The following is a 20,787-nucleotide window of genomic DNA, read 5'->3' as shown; positions in this document are numbered from 1 at the left end:
TAAAATTTACCAAATTTACTCATACTCATGTAAGCCATGTAAGTATGCAAGAGCGAGAGTATATGTTCGAGCTCCCAGAAATATTACTTAACTATTGTTCTTATGATCAAATATTTAATTAGCATTAAACTGCGAATCCGACGAATACACAGACTTTTAGCACAATTAATAATCCATTTGTTTGTTCTTTTCTAGTCTCACAAGTTAGATAACCCAGAAGATTCTTAAGAGATAAAAAGAAAATTTGAATATTAAATACTTTAACCAAGTTTAAACTTGAAAACACAAAATGTTTAAATAAAGAAAAATGTCAAACATTTTATTTTGTTTTTTACTTGAATTCCATTAACTTACACGACAATTTTTCGACTGACGTGTTATTTTCTGAAGAATAATTTTAATATATTTCAGGAGTCCTGCTTAATAACTTTGGATTTAATTCCAAGAGATATCTAGGGTAAGTGTGCCAAATTTCGGCATAGTTGCATGCAAGCGTCAAAGTCTCAAGTTTGAAATGTAATATTTTAATTACAAATTAATTTTTTTATTCTTTCTTCTTAAAGAGTGTGGCTTGGAACCTTGTAAAGAGTTTACCGTTTTTATTTACTTTAAAATCATTCTTAATACATTTTAAAATGAATAAAAATATAGACATAGCTTTGGTGCCCTATTTCGGCCACCTTAATTCTCATAGATTCTTGCCCTTCAGAAATTCTTCCAATGCCTTTTTCACGTCATCTCGTTTGTCGAAGCTACATTTTTTTGTTATTCTTTTGCATTATATAATCTCTAGAGAACGTAAAATCTAAAAATTCATGGAAACTCGAGGAACAAAAAAGGTGGCCGAAATTGCAAGCTGGCCGGAATTTGGCACACTTACCCTAAGTGTTTCCAAAAAAAGTAAAATTTTGATTCCTGCTGGAGTATCTTAACCATCTTAACAGTTTTTCATGTTATTTCATTCTTATAAACTATAGGGGGAAGTGGGGCACCCTTGAAAGTGGGGTAATTTGAAATTGGGATTTTTCACATATTTTTAAATAAAATTGAGCCTTATCGTAATATAATTTAGTTGCACAAAGAAATTGAAAAATCCCAATCTCAAAGGTTCCTCACTTTCAAAGGTGCCCCACTTCTCCCTATTATTTAAATTAAAGGTACTTATTTCTGTCTAAAAGGGGTGCTATCGTTCCTTTCCTTTAGTCGCTTTAGTCGCTTAAAGGGTCTTCTCACTTCAGTTTTACCGAAAAAATAATTCTAGGGAAACCTAAAGTCAAATTATTGTCCACTCACTTGAATGTGTAACTATCATCAACGTTGTCAATGTGATTGATAGCTTGCTGAAGGTGATTAGCTGCATCCTGGACCTGTTGCAGTTTCCATGGAGAGTCCTGATTAATGCTCGTCCGTTGATTCTGATGACTCTGCTGCTGCCTCTGTACCTTGAAGCTGATGTCTGCGTGCGTGATAGCATCTCCCGTGAGTGTCACCACGCACTTCAGCTGATCCTGAGGCACTGTTAGCACGAACTTGTCCTGCTTCTTGCCCTCATTGTCATATAAGGGCACAGGAAACCGCCTGGCACATTCCACAAGGATTGAGTGCAATTGCTTTAGCACTGCATGTACCTCCTCGTGTAGAATCCATTCAAATTCTATTTGCTGGAAAGAAAAAAAAATTGAATAATTTCTTACAGTAAAGTTCGCCCACGAAAATATTCGATTTTTTGTTTAAGGGGAAAACATCGAAAAACTTTGGCACACTTCATTTAGCATTATTTTTAGCTGTGTTCTCTGTCCGGAACTTGATTTTTTAATACAAAATGCTACACGGTATATTGATGTAGCAATTTTTTGGAAACTTGTGTTAATAGGGCCAAAGAATCACATAAAAAATAAATAATTTCTGAACTTACAAGGTTTTGTGCTTCTTCCTTCTCCGTCTCGGCGGCCATTTTTCTACGTTTACGACGTTTCAGTAGTGAATTTGAGAGGGCGCCTCGGCGAGCCTGAGGAGGTCCGCCATAATACCAATTGCTCATTTTTTGGCGGGATTTTGCGCGCCAATTCTCAAAAAGAATAATTAAAAACTTGACTTTACTAAATTTTTCACTTTTTTGTAACACTGAATATAATACAGAGCTGCTACTTGGTCTGTGGTCACACAGAGACTGAAGGTGATTGAATAGTCACGGTTTCAATAAATGGTTAAACTCTCTTGATAAGATTACACTGGGTTGCATAAGAATACAAACATGGATTTTAATTATAGTTGAATATTTGATAGTAAATTTACGTGATAAGGCAACCAACGATAAAGAATTGTCAGCTGATTTGCCGACCATTCTTTTGCGGATAAATTAATGAGCAATTTATGTGATGTTAAAGCTACGTGATTTTAATGGTAGCTTATATCAGTTATTATTGGGTGATTAAAAATTTATCGATTTTGCACAATAAGCCATTGCTGATACTGTAAATAATAAAATTCATGAAAAATACTTTCTTTCATACAATACGAGCTAAAACATTCCAATGTCTTTGGCATAGAAAAACAAAATGCTTTTAAGCACTTATTGTACTTAATTTTAAAAGTTATGAAATTACTATCATCATAATTTTCAACCGCTTATAACTCTTCTATTGGAAACGCAGGCCCATAACATTCAGTTTAGCAGTCCACGCCTGTCCATCTTCCGCCAATTCAGGAAAATATTCGCGTTCGATCTCAAGGCGCTCCAAAGTAAGATCTTGAATTTGATTCTGCCACCTTATCTAAGTCTGCCCCAAGATCAATGCCTCCTCACACTGGCTTGCACTTGCATAGCTTTTCTAGGAAACCCTACCATTCTAAAGTTATTCAAATATTCATTATTCAAAAAAGAAACTGGACTGCAATGTAAATTTTGCGGTCAGAATGGGTTAAAATTCAGAATTATGCATTTTTATTGATTTTAAATATTCGATTTTAATTGCCTTTGTAATCAGTGAATTAGACGAGAAATAATTTCAATGCCGCTTCTTGAAACGTAATTTCGACTAAATAAGGCTTCTACACATTAGGAACAAATTTCGTCAAAAATTGCTTTTTTTTGAAGAAAATTCCTTGTAGTGGCTGTAGGTAGAAACGTCAAATTTCTGTCAAAAATGAAATTTTTGACAAAAATTTTTCCCATGTGTAGACGCCGTAGAGGCCATTAACGTCAAATAAATTTAGATGTAGCTGATCTGACGAATTTTGAAAACACTAGAATTAGCTCTACAGTCTACACTCTGTACACTCTACATCCACAATTTCTGATAAAAAACGACAATAAAGATCTTCACATATAAGGGTAAGATGCACGAGATCCACAAGATGATGTGGTCGCCATCTTGATTTGACGTTTCTGTCCGCCATTTTGTATAACTGTCAAAACTTAAAACTTGTCCCAATGGGCTGAAATTTTAGTATGTTATAGCTCATGTAAATACGTTTTAAAAATGTATGATTGTTCCGACTTAGATTAAGCAATTACCTAAATATAGAGGCTGAAAGTTTAAAATTTTGAAATATTCACATTTTGGCGATCTTTATTTTCTAATCCTGAATTTTGAAACCTAAACGAAATGCCTCAGTAACCATTAAATATGGTTGAGACTTTTATTTTATATATTTATTTTCTCTCACATAATTAAAAAATAAATAAACGAAATGTGTATTTATATATATATATATTTTTATTTTTTCACCTTTTCAAAAACAGTTTTGCAGATCCTCAAAGAATATGCTGTTATAAACAAAAACATTACTTTTCTTTTTGTTTGTTTGTTAGATCTCATCTCCTAACGTTAGCGCTGTCTTTTTTCTGATGGTTTCGATAAAAACTCGCCCCTTGTATTCATGAAAATGTTAAAATTTTGAACTTGGAGCCCCAGTATCCAGACAATCGCTTGACCTACGTCGTATTTTATATATGTTCTGAAAAGGCCTTGACATCAGCTAGAACATACTAAAATTTCAGCTCAATCGGATGAGATTTTTGTTTTGACAGTTATTCAAAATGGCGGACAGAAACGTCAAATCAAGATGGCGACCATACCGTATTGTAGATCTCAGTCGTTTTATCTTAAGTTCTCAAAGAATTGGATAATTTTTAGCCAAATACTTCTATAATAACGCTTTAGAACGACCATTATATGCTATTTTATAACATAAATCTTGCGTTCTTAGAAAAATAATAGTGAAAAAAGTATTTTAATAAAAATAATGAAGAAAATCGAAGTGGATTATTCTAGCCAGATAAATTTAGAATAGATTTGGGCAATTTACTACTTTGAAATCGATTTTGGAATAGCAGCTTCAGATAACTTTTTCACGGAGCAGTTTTTTGACAAAATACCTATATTAGCATTTCATTTGAGTTTATTACTTACACTACAAGAATCCTTTTGAGGATCATTGTACCTTACTTAGTACATAACATATCCCTACATACTTTGACATGGTAGACCAGATCGGCGAAGACTATCAATACACTGAAAAAAAGAGGGTGCGATTAACTTTTTTCCTCGTAACTTTAACACTTTTTAGGTGTAAAACAACATTTTTTAATGTTAATTTTACACCTTTTTAAGGGTAAAATCAACATGAAAGAAGGGTAACTTTAACCCATAACACACCTTAAAAGCATAATATTTACACCGATTTCGGATCAATAATGCAGGGTAAAATTAACATTTCTGGAATGTTATTTTAACTTTTTCAGATTTCTCTCAGTGTAGAATTAATGAAAGTCTCACGAACAGCAGAATGCTAAGTCACCCGCAACGACGGTAATGCAATTCAAGAATTGGGCTCATTTATAAGGGACGCTCTTTACAGACAATTTGATGCTGTTCAAAAATCTTCGTTAGGAAGTGTACATACCCCTCAGGTACTTCATGCTAAGGTCCTCAAGGAAGATAAGATAGGAAGCAGCAAGATAACAGTGATGATACTTGTAAAATTTTATTTTTCTCAATATTGTTGTTTTCATTTAAATAGCGAATTACATGAACATCCAATGGAGGCATTAACTTATTTCCTTCAAAAGATAACAAAGAATTTTCCTTCCTTTAAAATGTGAAAAAGAATAACCTTAACAGAAAGAAATTGGCAGAATAGCACAAAGACAATTTACTTTCTCACTGCACGTGACAATTTATCTCTTCATAATCTCACTCACTCTCTTGATATTTCATGATATTTTTTTTTAATGTTCGTTGAGAAGAAAATATGATAATAATTGAGTTAAATAAATTTCATTTTACATAATAAAATTATGTTGATTTTTTATGCACTAATTCATTTTTTTGTTGTCTAGCAATTTTTTGCAATATCTCAGTATTTTTTTTTAATTTTTGTTTTTATGTGTAATTTGTGTCCATTTTCTAGTCACTGTGATTTTTTTTCTTTTTTGAGGCCTTAGCACGGTTATTTTTCGCACATAAAATGTCCTTTAGACACGAAAACCAAACAAAACGTGCCAAATTGCTGAGGAAAATAACAGCACGGGACACTGCACGAGAAACATCACCGAAAAACGGGACAGCAGCAGCTTGATGATGAGGGTGTTCTGCTCCCAAAGTTGCGTCACTTTCTCTTCCAACGAGCGAAATGCAGAGAGCAGAAACACCCAAAGTGGGAGACAGTTTTTTAGGATGGCGATTTGGCGGGTATTTGAATGGCTAGTCACTCAGTTTCTTGGGCGAGTGATCCAAATAGATCTTGAGGGCTTTCTCACGACGCGGCGAATATGTTGATCCACTTGAGGTGAATTGGTCAGACTTCATGTATGACTTGGCCGCCAGTTGTTTCCTCTCCTCAGCAGTCACCTCCTTCAATTTCTCATTGGCATCGCGATAGTAAAAGATATGGCCATCAGTCGTTGACCACATCTCAAATTCAATGGGTGCCTTGGTCCAATCCAAGACAGAATTCATATTCATCAGGTGGATTGAGTTACGTGGGAAGGCGCCAGAAACCTATGCAAAAATTTACAAAATTCATAGAAATAGCCGTTTTTAAAGAGACTTTTAGGTCTAATAAATAAATTGTCCTACCTTGTCATATTCCACATCTTCGAAGGGAATTTTGGACAGATCCGAAATCACCTTTCTCAGATCACCGCTATTTTCTGTACGACATAATAAAAAAAAAATGAAAATATTTTACGTTAATCACCAGAAAGAATTTTTTTGTTTCAGAAAACATTAGGGAAGACTGGGGCAAAAAGTCACAAAACGTATAGGGGAAGTGTGCCAAATTTCGGCCAGCTTCTAATTTCGGCCACTTTGAGTGTAATTTCGTCCATGGAAATAAATTAATTAAAATTATGTATGTAAATCTTCGAATAATCAATGAATTCATTTTGATTTTAAATATTTATTCTTTTTAGAGTATGTAGGGATGTATTAACACAAAGACCGTTAAATTTTAGGTTATATTTTGAATTTAAATTGCGTTGTAAAAACTCAGTGTGGAAAAAGTCTTACAAAAAATGTGACAGATCGATTGTGTTTCTAGCAGTCTTGTGATTTGTGGTGATGTTCAGAAGGTTTTCCTTCGGTGTTTTTCATGAAAATTGATTAGTTTTCTTTAAATATTGTTTCTGTTTATGTAAATAGTGAATCAATCTTTAAATTTCGGGTGAAATTTCCCAGCTGGATCCTGTATTTCACGTAAAAAAGTACATACTTTGTGAGCGTCTCTCCGGTGAGGTAGTGTTGCCTATTCCGGCAACATCTTTTGCTCTCCTAAATTTCTTATTCATTTTGTGTTTTTTTTCTTCAATTTCTGAGTTCTACAATATTCAGAGAAAAAACCTTCGCTTCTATGAAAATGATGATGTGGAAAAGGCCTTGGAAGAGTTCAGGAATTGCTACGGTAATCTGCGCGTAAATTTAAGATGCTACTCTTCAGGTCTTCAGGACAAATTACACGGAAGATCTCTGGGCTTGTGGGTCATATAAACGTATTAAACTAAATATTAAACTCGTTCCGTTTGACGTTTTAAAATTTTCTATCCGCTGCATCACAAAAGGTGGTCACAAATAAGGTGGCCGGTATTTCACTCAAAGTGGCCGGAATACTACCCACCCACAGCAATGTCCATATTTTTTATTAATTTTTCAATACTTTAGGAAGTGATTTAAAGAAAACAAAGATGATAAACTAGTCTTTAAGGTTCCACACAACCCTCCCGAAAAGGGAGTAACAAAAAATATCAATATGAATTAAAATTATTGCATTTCAAACTTAGGGCTTCGGTGCTTATATGCAACTATGCCGAAATTTGGCACACTTACCCTATTTTATTTTTTCCAAGCTACTCCAGCGCTTCAAAAATTTCTAATTAGCATAGTTTTATAGGAAATTTACCGCTCTACAACTTTGTGAAAGTAATGTTCCTCTATTTTGTAAGGAAATACGTTTATCGAGCCAATTTCTAACCGTGTAAACAGGCAGAATTCCCACGAGCTTGTGGTAAATTTGCTATACTAGCGCCCTCTGCAAAAGTGCAAGAAACTGCCCGAACGCGTCCAAATATTTTGACTTTCAAATGGTGATTTTCCGTTGGAGAGAGAAATGTCCAATTTTGTGAAATGGTTTTTCATCTCTAAACCATCGGGAATCATTGAATTATTCATCAAGGATGTTTTTTGCAGGATGTAATATCCCTATACTTTACTTTCAGACAAAATACTCAGCAAGATTGTCTGAAAATGCGATCGGTATTGAAAATATTTCTTAAAAAAACAAGCAACATACAAAATTCTAGTCCAGAAGCTGTAATTGAAACTAGAATCACAATTATTTTATAAAAACTATCATAAGATACGCCAACTTATATGTTTCTGCTTCATATATCCATTTTTATCTTTTATATACATAAAACTCCTCTATAATATTGCGAAGTTCTATTTAAAAATTTATTTTATGCGCTCCAGGGACTTATTTTGAGGTATTCTTCTAAAATTCAAATAATATTGAGATGAAATATTAAATATCTTAACCAAAATAATTTTAAAAAAGTAACATTTTGTATCGCAATTTGATCAAATTCATTGAAAATCAACTGCAATAATGCCCAAAATGGGAAAAAGCTATCTCACTCGAGATAGATTCCGGAAAATTCCGAAAATTTTATTTGGGGTGTTTTTGAGCAAGTAAGATATGAAAAAACTTGTAAAATCTACTATAGTGATCAAAAAAATTATTTAAAAGCAAATTTAAAACTGAATAATAATAATATAATAATTTTGAAAATATTAGTGTTTTGGATTGAATTAAATATTCATCAATAATACTTCAGAAATGGTTTTAATAATTGGAAAGGCAGATTCAAAACATATCTTTTTCACTAGATCCCATTATTAAAAAATGTAAAGAATATAATAATTTAGAAAAGGAATTTAAAGAATAGTAAGAGCTGTCGAAGTTCACTAAAAGGAGTTATAGCCGGAAACCCTAGAAATTAAATTTTCGGCTATAAAATATTACTTTGAAATAAGACAAAAAATAACAGGAACAATCTATCTGCAGCTCATTATTTGAAAGTATCAGCACTTTAGATTTAGAACAATAAATCTATAGCTAATTTGCTGCATTGTTCCAGAGACTTTGTCATATTAATAATTAAGTGTAAAAGACAACACGTAATATAATAGAGCTATTTTAATAAAATAAAGTACATACATTCCGTTATTTATATTCGGAAAAAAACACAATTTGAAATTCAAATCTTCGGAGCATTTTTGTGTTGCGCTTGAACTCCACCAGAGGCGCATAAAGCAAATGGTAAAAATTTGACAGTTCATTTGATGACAGGCATGACAGGGAATTTCCATCCGGAATGTAATATTTCGTGGGAATTCCGTCTGTTTACACGGAAGGTAATTTTGTGACTATTCTCAAAAATGCTGGGGCAAATAGTACCAGACATTGGGTATTATCATATTTTGATTCGCTTCATTACGGGCTTCCGTAAATTAGAAAAAAAATACCTAGAGTATACATATTTCAATAGAAAATTTATTCATCTACACCTTCGTAAAACACCGTTTTCTCTGCGAGAAAGGTGAGAAAACGAGAAAAGCGCTTTTCAAGCTATTTTAGAAAAAAAAACACTAAAGATTGCAAATCGTTTGACGAATGCAAACAATAAGCGGCGAGACATGATAATGACGATTCTTTTCGCCATGAGACATCAGAAATTGCTTCGCTTTTTTGTTACTTTTTACCCCAAGTGGCCATTTTTAATAAAAAGATTTCTGGAGAAAAGAACTTTTGTGAAATTCTAAAATAGATAGCGGATTTGTATTCAAAAATCCAAATTATTTAGAAAATATTCACCAGTGCATCAATTTTGGAAAATAAGTAGGTAATAATTGTTATCTTCTGCAAGGAAAATATTTCAAAAATAGGGCTAAAAATTTCGATATTTTTTTATTTTCTAAATTCCTTGTTCGAATTCTAAGAAACTTACGACATTGAAGAAGGTCTATGGAGGCTATCTATAGAAAAAATTTGAGCCTCTATCTTTTTACCTTGGAGGATATTAAATTTTGAATTTTTCAATTTGTTACTTTGCCCCAGTCTCCCCTATCAATTTTGTTTTTCAACAAAAACTTAGTTTTTCATTAAATTAGTTTACGACATTGAAGAAGGTCTAGGGTGGAATCACCACTTCTAGCCAGTGCCTCACTTTTCGCCACTTATATTGAAATCGCATTTTTACACTATTTATGAAATAAATTAGCTGTAAAATTATTTGTATCTCTACTGCTGCTATTTATAGAGTCAAAAACACTATTTTTTTGTTTTCAATTCAAGTGTTCGAACATTTTTTAGAACAATATTTTAATCAAGTGAATAGAATCCAATATTTATTACCAAATACAATAAACTCTCGCTAATTCGGCTCTTTTAAGATCGGATTACTTTTTAATTCGGGCAGCGGTTACATTTGAAAAAAGTTTGTTGTCATTTTTCAAGTTTGATTATGATTATCAAATGAATCAAATATGCTCAAATTTGGCATGGTTTGTCTTAGTTTTGATGTGATTTTGCATTATTGAGGGATTTTCATGCAATTTACGTTATATATGAGTGGGTAAACTCAATATTTATATGCACATGAATAAAAAATCGTTGCATTTCAAAAAGTTTGTCGCCCGAATTTCTGTCTAATTCGGCTGACATTTCGGTCCCATATGCCCGAATTTGAGAGAGTCTACTGTATGCCAAGTGTCATGAAACTTTTATCGAACAAAATTAACGTTTTTGGATAAACAATTTGTCTATTGAACATTTAATTACATTCGACGAATTCATAAAATTTATATTTAGTTAGTTAATATTTCATTTTATATTACTTTTATATAAAAATGAGCCATGGCGGAAAATGGTAATATTGTGAAATTGATTTACCACCTGTCGCCATTGCTTTGCAATAGACGACGCTAACTTCACTTCATAGATTGTCAGTTGTCAAATCTGCATTGTTTACTTTCTGCAGTAGTCTCTAATAATTGAACTTCTCAAACAAAAGTGAAGAAAAATAACTTAAAATGAGTAATAATAAGGTGATCATGAGGAAAAACGAACGCTGAATGTATTATTTTCATAACATTGCCTAAAACAAACCAGTTTGGACCTTTTCATGTAGGTGGTGAGAAGTGGTTACAAAAGTGGCGAAAAGTGGTAAAAAGTGGCGAAGAAGTGGTTATTTTTGCATTGTTATAAAAAATTAGTTTTTTAAGTAGTCCAGTGTTAAATTAGAGGACTCTTGTTTTGACGAATCTAAACCCAATACATCCAAGTAACTTTGTGTCAAATTTGAGTTATCTTATAATAAGGGGTCAAAAGTTATAATAAAGTTTATATCACTTTTTCCTAAAAGTGACGATAAGTGGTTACTTCACCCTATGGAGGCTATCTATAGAAAAAAATTGAGCCGCTATCTTTTTTACCTTGGAAGATATTGAATTTTGAATTTTTCGATTTGTGACTTCTTGCCCCAGTCTCCCTTACTTGATGACAGAAAATTGATACTTTTGATGAAAACCAGGTGAGATTATTAAATCTATCATATAATATAATTTAAAAGAAAAAAACAAGATGACAAAATGTACTCACGTCCGAAGGCGATCTCTTGGAAGGGATCAAGAGTGAGTGTACTGGGATTCCATCGTCTCAGGAGAAGAAGAATGTCATCTGGATCCACTGTGGCTGGTGTAGAATCATCAATTTCTTGTAGTACTAATTCAGTATTGGTGGTCAGTGGGATATCTTCTGTGAAGATTTTATCGTCCATATACAACTTTCCCATGCTCCTCCAAGATTTCTTCCTCAGACGACACCGTTCAGCCACCAAATGACTGTATTTCTGATCCACTGTACTCAGATACTTGATCAATTTGGCTTTAATTTCACCAACGGTATTGCCATCCTCGAGTATCCAATCACACAGGAACGGCAATTTTTCCATGTCATCTGACAATTCTGATAACTTGAGGAAGTACACCTTGCACAAGTGTTCAGTCGATTTGAGAACTCTGCCTAGTTCTACTATAACACCTTCGCCTTCCTTGAATGCCAACAGTGTCTCCGACATGTTTGTACATTCGTAATCCGTATGCATTGCCAACTTACGGATGACCTTGAAGAATTTCTTTGACACTCCAACATGTGTCTCTAGATGACTTTTCAATTCCCCAATTTGCATTCTTCTATCCACAAGAATCTTCATAACATCGATGGGTTTCTCCAAACGATTTCCCGTACTACGCTTTTCACATGAAAATGCCTTGAACGTGTACTCTGGGATACCGTTTTCCGTGTTGGAACTCTGCGGACTGACATTGGCACATGATGGTGGTGCTTCTTCGACGAGTGTTCGATCACCATCACTCAAACTACTATCCTCACTGTTACTCTCTGGCTCCGGAAGTGGACTTGATCCACCGGGAATTTCTCCATTTTCCACCACGGGCAGTGTCATCTCCTGCACCGGAGTTGCTGCCCGGCTTGGAGTCTTTGGCTTATATGCTGGGATTGACATTTTATCTAATGTCTCTTGATCTCGTTCAGGAAGCACAACAAATAGTGTCATGAGATGACTGAATTTATCGGCAAGTCGCTTGAATATGGCCTCACTTTCGGCATTACAGACACCCGTTGTCACAAATACCTTTGACGATGACACCACATACTGCCCCAGGATATCTTGATCATTCTTCAGTAAGCACACATTGTCCACGCACACATAGGCCATGTGGATAGATGACGTTTCAGGAAGCTTCAGTTTGGTTTTGATTGAAACCTTAAAGTCTCCAACGGTACTTCTACCACCTTTGGCTCTTACATGAAACGGCCCATTGACGTCAGAAGTTGCCAAATCCACTAGAAAGACCTTAGCACTGATTCCATCAAATTCATACGGCTCAAAGGATTCTTCTGGATGACGGGTTTCAATTAGAAGATCATACGTACTGTACGGTTGCCAGAGATCTCCAATGGGATCCAGCTCATGACCTTCAAAACTTCTCACAGGGGCATCAGTATCGCGATCATAAGCAACAATACGACAATTCTCCCGTGGATAGTGATGATTGACACTGAGATAGTTGTAGGCTCTACTCATCACAATATCCAATGTCGAATTGGTCAGTACGTCAATCGTTGTATGTTCCATTCGTAGCAATACCGGATGATAGAAAAAGACTTTAATCTTAAGATTGTAATCCGTATTGAGTCGATCAGGATCCATCTGTTGTTTATCCAATCTCTCAGCCAAATCCTTAATATGCTGCGGAAAATCATCTTTACTCATCACCGATGTATTTCTCTGCGGATCAATTTGTCTGTACATCAACATGTAGGCATTGATACTGGAACTATAAGCTCCCGAATACAGAGCTCTGCCACCACCAAAACTTTTTGCAATATCCTCCTGCGTGATACTCGTTACAGTTTGATCGTTAAAACAATACCATTCACTCGATTCAAAATCTTTGATATAAGCATAGTAGTGACCACCTGAAGCACTTCCCGAATGAATCATTATGGCAAATAACTCATAAATAAACGGTCCCGTGGTATGAGAAGTTGTTGTTTTGTGATCTGTACTTGTACTCATATCAATTCCTTCATCATCTTCCTGAATATCTCCTGCATCATTATTGGTAATTGTTGTAGTTCCTGAGCAATTTTCCTCTTCCAATGCCGATCCACTGTCTGTAGTTACCGTACTACAGTCATCACTAACTTTAGCAGCTACTTCAGCTTCATTTGTTGTAACAGCCCCAAAACCCGGATTCGATGTATTCACTAAATTATTTAAATTGAGCGTCTGCGGAAAAGTCACTTTGTCATTCAATTTAATACGCCTCAGTGTCTGATAATCAAAATCGAATCGCTTCAAATGAAGGGTCAAGATATATGGGAACTTTGAGAATTTCAATCCCTTGTGAGCATTGCATTTTTTATTGCATGTCTCACAACTGTATTGATTATTCTCCTCCAGTGTTTCTGGCTGCACAAAAGCCCTTAGAGCTTCTTCGATACTCCCATAGGCCACAGTACTGCCAAATGGCTTAACCGGCAATGGGATGTCCAAGAAAGTATCTTCGCGAGATTTTTCTGTACCACACTCCAAACACTTGACATAGTCAATCATTTTGCCCTGGTACAGCCTATTAATAAGGTCAGCTTGTTGGGTATTCTTAAATTTTTGCTCAAGAGCATCAAACATTACACGACACAATTCCTGAATATCATGCTGTTGCCAGGCTTCTGTTGAATCCCACCCAAAACTGCGTGTTAAGTCTGTTGTCTCAATTGAGGGCTTCTCGGAAGTCTGCAAAATAAATTGCATTTGAAAAAAAAAATTAGGATAGATACAGACACAAAGCCGAGAAGTAACCTTTTCACAACAAAAAAAAATCCTAAATCAATTTGAATTAGGGGAAGTGTACCAAATTTCGGCCAGCTTCTAATTTCGGCCACTTTGAGTGTAATTTCGGCCATGGAAATAAATTAATTAAAATTATGTATGTTATCTTCGAATAGTCAATGAATTAATTTTGCTTTTAAATATTTATTCATTTTAGGATGTTGTTCCCGATATAGGAACATGCCTTTTCTTCAATATATGAGAAATTGTATGTAAATTCCCACGAGCAAAAATGATAAAGTTTAGGCTTAGATTTTTTGCACTATAATTGATCCATATTAGAAAGTATCTGTCTCATCAAGCAGATATAGGATTTAAGGATCATTAGTTTACTGAGTTTACTTAATAATCATGCCAATCCTTGAGCATAATATTCAGATACAGAATTTCTCATTAAAATTGCATATTTTTAGGGATAGTTTTTTATCATAAATATCCGTAGTTTATCATTCATAATATGCAAGATCATTTTTCTACACTATCAAATTATAACTATACTTGATATCGTTAGTCCAATCCTTATAGTGTAAGAAAAAAACCATATGAATCCTTTATCATGTCTCATAGCATTTTCAATTCAAGATTAAATGCACTTTTAATCCGAATTTCAGATGTAAATTACCATCAATCGAATTGTACTAAAGTCAATTAGGGTAAATGTGCCAAATTTCGGCATAGTTGCATGCAAGCGCCAAAGTCTGAAGTTTGAAATGTAATAACTTTAATAGAAATTGATTCTTTTCATTCCTTACTTAAGGAGTGTTGCTTAGAACCTTGTAGAAAGTTTATCGTCTTTATTTGCTTTAAAATCATCCTTAATACATTTTAAAATGAATAAAAATATAGACATAGCTTTGGTGCCCTATTTCGGCCACCTTCATTCTCATAGTTCCTTGCCCTTCGGGAATTATTCCAATATCTTTTTACCGTCATCTCGTTTGTCAAAGCTACATTTTTTGTTATTCTTTTGCATTGTATAATCTCTAGAGTATGTAAAAACTAAAAATTCATGGAAATTCGAGGAACAAAAAAGGTGGCCGGAATTGCAAGCTGGCCGAATTTGGAACACTTACCCTATCATTTTCTAAAGAATTCATGCTTCAAATCAATATATTTCAGGACATATTTAAGAAATTCACTTTTATATGAGAATTCATCCAGTGAATGACTGACTTGCTTAACGTGCGTCATTGGGTGAAGAAGACAAACAAGAAAAAGGCAATTCTGCATATCAGGCATATATATTCAAATATAGGGACTTAGCAATTTTCATCTAACAATGCTCAATAATGGGAGACCACAAATTTGTATAAAAACCCAACATTTTTGTAAATAAATTCAGATTTCGCATTACCAGGGAACCAAGCGTTTCTTTTCGGCATTTAATTGCCTTTGTCTCTTCTGCGATTTCTCAGGACTCAGGACCACTTTGGCCAAGTCCAGCGGCACTCCAGTGCCTTTCATTTCAGCGGCCAAAGAGTCTGGCTTTGTCTTTAGCGGCATCTAAAGCGCCTTTCTCTCAGCAGCCAGACACTCGGCTCTGTTGCCTGGACTCAGCGGCTTTACATAAAGCCTAAGGACCTAAAGTGGCAACATCTTCTGGCTTTGTTCGTCGGTATTAGGATTGCCTATTTTCAGCAGCCAGCAGTCATTTTGTGTTTTTTTTTCAATTTCTGAGTTCTACAATGTCCAGAGAAAAAACCATCGCTTCTATGAAAATGATGATGCGGAAAAGGCCTTGGAAGAGTTCAGGAAGGGCAAATTGCTACGGGAATCTGCGCGTAAATTTGAGACGCTACTCTTCAGGTCTTCAGGACAAATTACACGGAAGATCTCAGGGCTTGTGGGTCATATAAACGTATTAAACCAAATATTAAACTCGTTCCGCTTGACGTTTTTGTTTTTATAATTTGGGGTTCATCTGGAAGATGATTGCCCCATAGAGCGCTTGACGCTTTGAAATTTTCTATCCGTTGCGTTACAAAAGGTGGTCAGAAAAAAAGTGGCCGGAATTTCACTCAGTGACCGGAATACTACCCAAAGCAAAGTCCATATTTTTATTAATTTTTCAATATTTTAAAAAGTGATTTAAAGAAAACAAAGATGATAAACTAGTTTTAAATGTTCCACACAACCCTCCCGAAAAGGAAGTAACAAAAAATATCAATATGAATTAAAACTAATGCATTTCAAACTTAGTACTTCGCTGCTTATATGCAACTATGCCGAAATTTGGCACACTTACCCTATACCTCTATCAAACAAAAAAAAAATACTTAAGTCGATCCATAACCCCTGATCCGAGCTATAAGGGGTCAAAATTCGAATATTGACCGGTGTCTATCTCCTGTATAGAATTTCCATTCTATAAGATCTCTTCAAAATAAGAGACAAAAGACGGTTGGATTTTGAATATGCATGGAGGGAGAGAGAAGGAGGAAAAAGTGGTGAATAAGATCAGCTGGAAAGAAAGTAGGGGAATGAGGGGGAACTTGTCAGGGCATTACGTAAGACTTGATTTTTGTAAAGAGACGTGAGGAGAAAAGTTATTAGTTTATTGAGTGAAATTTTCATAAAATTATTAAATTAAAATACAGAAAAACGACAGTGACGTAGAGTTAAACTGTGTTCAGTCTAGTAGTGGAGAAATTGGTGGAAATAAATAATTGGTGAAGGTGATAATTGTGTTTCACTGCCTCAGTGGATTTGATGAAGGGCATTTGGCGGTCTTTGAGGGAACGTCTTCTGGAAAATCCAGCCGCCTACGTTCCGGATCACTGTTAAAGATATTTAACTCTTTCCGGACCACAACATATCCAGCGAACGAATTTCAGTAAAACTCACTTTATTGTAACTCTTAGTGGTCAAATATGATACTTTTGTAGAGAAAGAATTTTCTCCGCCTCTGGGAAATTGGAAAACTCATGGGAACTCTCGTCCCCTAAAGAACGCAAAGGATACAAACTTGGACAAACTTCAATTTTCCAAAAGCCAATAATATCAATTTTGTGAATTATTTTTGCATGTCAAATGACTCCTTTACAATGTTGATCACTAAAACAAGAAGAATTATTGACCAGTATCTTGTGGGATGTCCAGGAAGTGCTGAAAAGGACACTCAGCTCCTGCTTGCAAACAGATTCCTCAAAATATTTCATACAATAACACTTTAACACACATTTCTCTCAACAGGATGTTATTGCAGACACATTAAGCTTTCTCAAGAGCCAAAAAAACACTTCCTGGACAATCAGAATTCACCAAAAGTTGGAAGAATAGGAAAAACTTCCCCGAAAGCAATCTCATTCGCTGCCAAATGTCAAAATTATCGGCCATATTGACAAAAATTTCGCTCCCGCTTGAATTTTCTTACAAGGTTGGTGTCAAAAACCAAATGGCGGGCACTGGCGGGATAACCTTACATTTGACCTCAAGATTCTTGGGGACGAGAATTCCCATCAACTTTGAACAAGTTTTTTGAAAATTTATGAAAAAATTGTTTTTCGAATTTATGTAATCTGTAATTGATAGTTATCATACTTATTGGCCCCGAGAGGTTTTTCCTTATTCGGGCCTAGAAATATGAAAAAAGTCACAATATCTGCAAGGAAGCAGAAAATCGAAAATTCACGATTTTTGACCAAGAATATCTTAGCTCAGGAGTTAATTGGGATCCTGCAAAAAATATCCTAGATTTGGACATCCTTATAGTTTGTAATCATCCACAAGAATCGGAATTTTATCGATTCTAAATAGTCTAAAAAAAATTCTTTTTTCCATGGGTACCCAGAGTCCCAAAGGAGACGAAAGAGTTAATAAAGGAATATATATTTCCAGGTAAACTGGGCAGGAAGAAGAGGGTATTAGATATCACAGAATCCTATCACAGAGAAATTATTGTTTACCACAGGTACGTGAATATCACAAACAGTAGAAGGAAGCCCAAGAAACACACAGTCCCTGACAGATTTATAACACCACAATATATTTATAGGTAATTCTCCACAATCTCCGGTTCTAATTAATATTTTGAGCTAAATTTTGGGTTTTTGGTTTTGTCTGAGCACTTTCAGATGGAAGTTCAAAAAGTCACCAAAGGTGGCGCTGCGATAGCGTCAAAATTCGTCAAAATTCAAACTCATTTTTCTCAAAAACGGAATTGTGCAAGTTAATCAAATTTTAGACTATTGTAGTCCAGTCTAGGACGTTTCCAAAGTGGGGCGTAAGTGCGCTGTGGTTATAATAGAACCGGAGATATGAGGGGTTAAAGTTCACGAAATTCAAAAAATCATATCTCCGGTTCTGTTTGACCGATTTTGATGAGTGAGAGCTTAAACGAAAGATCTCACAAAATGTTACAAATTTCTAGAACATTTGAACTTCGTGGGACCAACACCAGGGGCGCCACAGTCGAAAAACTAATTTCAATATAACATAATCTCAATTATCTCGACTGTCGCTGAACCGATTTTGATGATTACTTCGACATAATTGTAGAGGAGGTTTGTGTCTATATTTCGTTCATACATCATTTTTCGATCAGACTACGCCGTCTGTCCTATTTTGTCGTTTAAGTGTGAAAAAATTGATTTTTCCATAATAAGGCTTTGATACCAATAAGATTCTAATTTGACTATTTCTACTCGACCAAGACACTTAAAATAAGGTTTTCAATGGAAAGTCCTACAAAATACAACAATTCTTTGATATAGTTGAAGTTCATCAAATTAACACTTGGGGCGCTCTGGTCGAAAAAACGAGTTCAGAAACAAACAACCTCGATTATCTCGGTTTCTGAGTAATCGATGAGATCATGTTCTATAGCAAAATTATAGAGAACATTCTGGTCTATATTTCACCCATATATCACTTTCTGTCAGTCCATCCAAATCTTTGATATTTTGGTTTAAATACAAAATTTGTATAATTTCACGAATTTGATTCAAGATAACTGAATGGCGTCCCCCAACTTCAGCTCTAAATCGAATTTGCATGCATTCCGAGTTAGCTCACGTTAAGAATCTCACCCACATAAGCCGGTTAGGATTATCTGTTCCTTTTCAAAAATCAACCAATTAGGGTAAGTGTGCCAAATTTCGGCATAGTTGCATGCAAGCGCCAAAGTCTCTGGTTTGAAATGTAATATCTTTAATAGAAATTGATTTTTTTATTACTTCTTTTTAAGGAGTGTTGCTTAGAACCTTGTTGACAGTTTATCGTCTTTATTTACTCCAAAATTATTCTTAATACATTTTAAAATGAATAGAAATGTAGACATTGCTTTGGTGCCCTATTTCGGCCACCTTCATTCTCATAGTTCCTTGCCCTTCGGGAATTCTTCCAATGCCTTTTTCACGTCATCTAGTTTGTCGAAGCTACATTTTTTGTTATTCTTTTGCATTGTGTAATCTCTAGAGTATGTTAAAACTAAAAATTCATGGAAATTCGAGGAACAAAAACGGTGGCCGAAATTACAAGCTGGCCGGAATTTGGCACACTTACCCTACCCGTACCTTTCCAATTCATTACAGATTATGACCGATGCGGTCGGTTTTGGAATTTCAAGAAAACTTGCATAATAATTTAACAACTTTTAGAGATCTTCTAGATATAAGAATAGATTAAAGTATTAGTTGATTTTTTTTGCTGATCTTATCAAATTTGAGTCTTTACTGATCGAATTTCATTTTTAAATCTTTTTGATCAAGAAGAATTTTATGAAATAAAAAAATATATTTTAAAAATCTAAAAAAAAAAACAAAAAAAGAAACAAATATAAAAAAAACTGAGAAAATGATCAAAAAAATGAATATTCGTTTTTTAATTGGAAAACTAAGGAAAGTTAAAAATTTTATCTGGATACTAGAGAAATTCAGTATTTACGAGACAGTCCTATAAAGTTTACGAAGTTGGAAAAACGATTTTTAGTTCATATAAATTAGCCCTCCTTGGTTAATATTTTACAGGAGATACTGCAACAATTTACATTAAATTTCAAATTAAAATATTTTTTCTTTTCAATATTAATAGCAATTTTTCCCCTTTTTAAACTCACCTGAAGTTTTAGGAAGAGTTTCTGCAATTGATAAGGGATGGACTTGCTCTCGCCAACACCATCAAACTCCCATTTGTAGAGAGCATTTCTGAATTCTGGCGTCATAAAGAGTGCCTGAAGGAGACTGTTGAGATAGCAAGTCATTGCTTGATTCACGAGCCCAACAAAAGCCGAACCCTTTCGTTTTTCCTCATACGGCTCAAATTTCACTTCATCATAGGCCCTTCGTCTGCTCGTACCAGCACTACTGTAGGCGGCATCCAGTATGGCAGCAGTTTGATCAGTAGTATCAGCAGCGACAATCTCTGTGGGACTGGCTGAAGCACCCAGAGCTAGATCGTCGTCCGAAATTGAGTCTGCCATTGGAGTATGGTTTACGGACTGTATGAAAAATAATTAAAACATATTAATTATTTAACTTTCTGGACGCTTTTTTTGTTAAAGTATACAAGTTAACACTCCATTAAGTACTCCGACACATCTTTTGGATCAGGAAAATTTCATGAAGTCAAAATTCGAATCTCTTTCTCTCTAACTCGCTTTGCATAGGGCTATCTCATTTTTTCGCACTCTTCTTCTTCTTTTAAACATCACTCCAAATTAAATTTAGCTCAATCAAATTTGGAGTGTGAAAGAATGAGATAGACATACGCAAAACGTGTGGGAAAGAAAGGGATGTGAATTTTGATTCCATGAAATTTTCTCGATCTAAAAGGTGTGCCAGAGCCAATAGGACTCAAAATTGAACTAAACT

General features: G+C 34.7%; 2 protein-coding genes across 4 annotated transcripts in view; both read right to left on the bottom strand.

Annotated features, from left to right (window-relative positions):
* LOC129801797 (protein rogdi) overlaps positions 1-2,981 on the bottom strand; it is a 163,976-nt gene extending 160,995 nt beyond the window's left edge. Inside the window, exons 1-2 of one of the 2 annotated variants that reach the window (XM_055847133.1) lie at positions 1,916-2,981; positions 1,294-1,661 (exon numbers count right to left, since the gene is read on the bottom strand). In XM_055847133.1, coding sequence (XP_055703108.1) covers positions 1,294-1,661; positions 1,916-2,041 — 494 coding nt within the window. In that variant the 5' untranslated portion in view covers positions 2,042-2,981. The remainder of the gene's footprint in view (positions 1-1,293; positions 1,662-1,915) is intronic. The other variant, XM_055847134.1, reaches the window with a different exon arrangement.
* A 1,992-nt stretch (positions 2,982-4,973) lies between these two features.
* The window catches only part of LOC129801770 (ubiquitin carboxyl-terminal hydrolase 47), a 32,207-nt gene continuing 16,393 nt past the window's right edge, over positions 4,974-20,787 (bottom strand). For both annotated transcript variants that reach the window (XM_055847081.1, XM_055847080.1), the window contains exons 4-7: positions 20,034-20,414; positions 11,161-13,882; positions 6,084-6,157; positions 4,974-6,005 (exon numbers count right to left, since the gene is read on the bottom strand). In XM_055847081.1, the coding sequence (XP_055703056.1) occupies positions 5,709-6,005; positions 6,084-6,157; positions 11,161-13,882; positions 20,034-20,414 (3,474 nt within the window). In that variant the 3' untranslated portion in view covers positions 4,974-5,708. The remainder of the gene's footprint in view (positions 6,006-6,083; positions 6,158-11,160; positions 13,883-20,033; positions 20,415-20,787) is intronic.

The sequence above is a fragment of the Phlebotomus papatasi genome, chromosome 2 (assembly GCF_024763615.1).
Source record: "Phlebotomus papatasi isolate M1 chromosome 2, Ppap_2.1, whole genome shotgun sequence".
Classification (NCBI taxonomy): Eukaryota; Metazoa; Arthropoda; class Insecta; order Diptera; family Psychodidae; genus Phlebotomus; species Phlebotomus papatasi.
This window is presented reverse-complemented; position numbering and strand designations above follow the sequence as displayed.